The sequence below is a fragment of the Helianthus annuus genome, chromosome 3, assembly GCF_002127325.2.
Source record: "Helianthus annuus cultivar XRQ/B chromosome 3, HanXRQr2.0-SUNRISE, whole genome shotgun sequence".
Classification (NCBI taxonomy): Eukaryota; Viridiplantae; Streptophyta; class Magnoliopsida; order Asterales; family Asteraceae; genus Helianthus; species Helianthus annuus.
The window spans coordinates 123,561,146-123,564,717 of record NC_035435.2 but is presented as its reverse complement, the minus strand read 5'-3'; the positions used below and the strand labels follow the sequence as shown (position 1 = coordinate 123,564,717).

The 3,572-nt window shown below is 40.8% G+C and overlaps 1 protein-coding gene across 1 annotated transcript; it reads left to right on the top strand.

Annotated features, from left to right (window-relative positions):
• Positions 1-259: 259 nt before the first annotated feature.
• Positions 260-2,426, top strand: LOC110890452 (polyphenol oxidase I, chloroplastic). The gene is made up of 2 exons (XM_022138060.1): positions 260-887; positions 1,008-2,426. Exons 1-2 carry the CDS (start codon positions 291-293, stop codon positions 2,202-2,204), a joined length of 1,794 nt encoding a protein of 597 aa, XP_021993752.1. The 5' UTR covers positions 260-290; the 3' UTR covers positions 2,205-2,426.
• Positions 2,427-3,572: the final 1,146 nt, after the last annotated feature.

Sequence of the window (3,572 nt, the reverse complement as noted above, 5' to 3'; positions counted from 1 at the left end):
TTTTTTATACTTTTATCATTACCTTTTCTCTCTTCTCCACTCACAACTACTTTCAAAATATATTAAAAAATTATAAAGGGTGAACAGTGTCCCCTCAAATATACAGATAAACAGTAACATTTTCTCTCTTCTCTACTTACAACCATTTTTTATACACTTTATATTATAAAAACTCCACAATATAATGGGGTTGAATGTGAATGCTTTAATAACTCCAACTTTTTTCCTAAAATTTCTCTATATATTCAGGTGTTCAGCAACAACTGAGAGCACCAACTAAACCAACGATAATGGCTTCTCTTTGTGTGTCCACCTTTCCCACCACCTCTCTGTCCCCTCTCTCACCCTTATCTTCCAAACCCCCTCCCTATCGCTTCAAAGTCTCATGCAATGCTTCTTCAGACGATCATCCTAAAACCTCTGAAAGCCCAAACCTCATACTTCCCATGCAGAATAATAATGTAGACCGGAGAAACTTGCTCCTGGGGCTAGGCGGTCTATACGGCACCGCGAACATGACCAACATCGGCTCGGCCTTCGCATACCCTGTCACAGCTCCAGACGACATTTCAGACTGCGTTCCTGCGACTTCACTGATAAACAATCTCGACGACGTGGTTAGAGGAGTAGCTTGTTGCCCTCCACACTCACCAGCAGCTTTCCCAAAACCTTACGTCTTGCCTAGCTTCCGTGCGCTTCGTGTTCGAAGCCCTGCACACAAACTCACTCCTGAGTACATCGAGAAGTATAAAGCCGCAATCGCGGCCATGAAGGCTCTTCCCGATGATCATCCACACAGCTGGAAACAACAAGGTAAGATCCATTGCGCTTACTGCAACGGCGCGTACCATCAACAACTGAGTGAAAATCAAAAGGTGGAAGTCAAGGTAATTGAGAAATGAGAAAGAGATTAATGTCCATGTTATGTTCGTGAATTGTGAATGATATTCTAACATAGACTATAATTATTTACATTTATGGACTAAACATAGTGTCTTTTAATACAGGTTCACTTCTCCTCGATTTTCTACCCTTTCCACCGATGGTACCTCTATTTCTACGAGCGGATCTTGGGTAAGTTAATCGACGACCCATCATTCGCTTTACCATACTGGAACTGGGACAATCCCATGGGAATGATGCTTCCTGCCATGTTCGAAGCCCCTGGCCCAGACAATGATCTCCGAACCAACCCGTTATTCGACCCTTACCGCAACGTATCACACGCCGCTCCAGCTATAGTTGATCTCCAGTTTGATGATAAAGAACGTGGCCATCCTTGTGTAGACCAGGTAAGCATTAATCTGTGTTCATTGCACACTCAGATGATCCGAACCAAAAGGACAGATGACTTCTTCGGTTGTGATCCCAATCCAAAGGTAAGTGAGTGTGGTGGTTCCATAGAGAATGGTGCTCATACAGCGGTGCACAGATGGGTGGGTAACCCTAGGATGGCGAACCACGAGGACTTGGGTAACTTTTACTCGGCTGGATATGACCCGGTTTTTTATGTCCATCATGCTAATGTCGACCGCATGTGGCATATCTGGATGGGTTTGAAGGGTAACCGCAACAAAGGTCCAAGATCCACTGACTGGAAGAATTCCTCATACGTGTTTTATGATGAGAACGAGGAGCTTGTACGTGTCTACAATAGAGACTGTGTAGACATGAAAAGGATGGGATACATGTACGAAGCATCAAGCATCCCCTGGAAGGAGAGTCCGCCGATTCCTCGTGTTAAAGCGTCCAAAGTCGCACTTAAGTCGGTTAGATCTGTGAAGAAAGCGGAGGAGACGGAGTTTCCTGTGAAGTTAGACAAGAGAGTGAACGTTCTAGTGAAGAGGCCAGCTACAACGAGGAGTGAGGATGAAAAGGAGAAAGCTACTGAAATGTTGGTTTTGAATGGGATCAAGTTCAACAGTGAGAAGTTTTTCAAGTTCGATGTGTTGGTGAATGATGTAGACGATGGGATCCAGACCACCGCGACCTCAAGCGAGTTTGTTGGTACTTTCGCGCAGGTGCCGCATATGCCTGGCCACAAGATGTTTATTACGAGTGGGGCGTCGTATGGGATCACAGAAGTTTTGGAGGACCTTGAAGCTGAAGAGGAAGAGTATGTTTTGGTGACTTTGGTGCCGAGAGCAGGGACTGAGGACGCCACCGTTTCCGAGATCAAAATTGAACTGCTTCCCATCGACTGAAGCTCATTTATGGAACTGCAGTTTCTATTGAGAATAATTCAAAAAGTATTTGCATGTGTTTTTAATTATGTATTTGAATAAGTATGGTACATCTTAATCTACAGGAAAGTACCGTGTCACTAGGAGTTAGTTGGCTTTGCTTTTACCGTTTCATGTTTACGTTGTAGTCTGCTCTATATAAGCAGCTTTATGCAATGAATAAAGTATCTTGTTTACTGGCTTGTTGATATCCCAAATAACATTGTGGTATCAGAGTTTGGCTTAAAAGATCTGTGAGCAATTTTGTAGAAGGCGCTAGGCGCTGGTCAGGCGGTGAGGTACCACCTAAGAATTAATAGGATTAATCATATTGGACTTTTTAAGTACTACCTCCGTCCCACTAAAAGTGTCATATTTTGAATTTTCAAAGTCTTTACTTATAAACTTTGACTTTAATTATATATTTTTGTGTTACATAAAACTTGATGAAAATTAACCCAATAAAAACACTTGTAAAACACACTTAAATCATATAACTTTCATCAAGTATTATCTAACACAAACAAAATTATTTAAGGTCAAAGTTTATAAATAAAAACTTTGAAAATTCAAAATAGGACACTTTTAGTGGGACGGAGGGAGTATAATTTTACAAATTTACATATATATATATATATATATATATATATATATATATAACTTTATACTTTTTATTAATAAATTTACAAGTTTAGGAGATAACTTTATACTTTTTATTAATAAATTTAAAAGTTTAGGAACCATATGTAAACTAGTGAAAGATAGAGGGGCTTAAATGTTAAAATACCTAAACTTAAATGTTAAAATAGTTTATAACTAAAATTTGGGCTTTAAACCATGGGCCAGGTTTCAAAAATTGGGTTTATTGGGTCAAAAAACATAGGCCCGATTAGTCCGATTTTGACCGACTTTTACCGATTTTGACCGATTTTTTTGACCGACTTGGATAAATTTAGGCGATAAGTCACGATTAGCGCCTAGGCGCCGATTAATCGGCCGCCTAGGCCGATTTCTACAACATTGTCTGTGAGGTTACAAAAAAAGGAAAAAACAAGAGAGTGATGGCGCCTGCAAACACTAACACAAATCAACCCTCTCCTTCCTGTGTTTAAAGGAGATGGTTACGAATTTTGGAGTATTAGGGTTAAGACGGTTGGGATTGTGTCCAGGGGGTTCGCTGAAGATGACACTGATGCTGCTAGGTTGCGAGAGAATCGTAAGAAAGATGGTTCATACAGCAGGCTGTTCATGACAGCATCTTCTCTCGCATCGTTGCTGCATCAACCGCTAAACAGGCCTGGGATGTGTTGCAGACAGTATACCAGGGAGATACAAAAGTGATAACAGTAA

Bases quoted from the DNA above. Each gene is read 5' to 3' on its own strand.
- LOC110890452 (XM_022138060.1), top strand. From the start codon at position 291: ATGGCTTCTCTTTGTGTGTCCACCTTTCCCACCACCTCTCTGTCCCCT. The intron at 888-1,007 runs GTAATTGAGAAA...CTTTTAATACAG, and splicing joins ATCAAAAGGTGGAAGTCAAG to GTTCACTTCTCCTCGATTTT.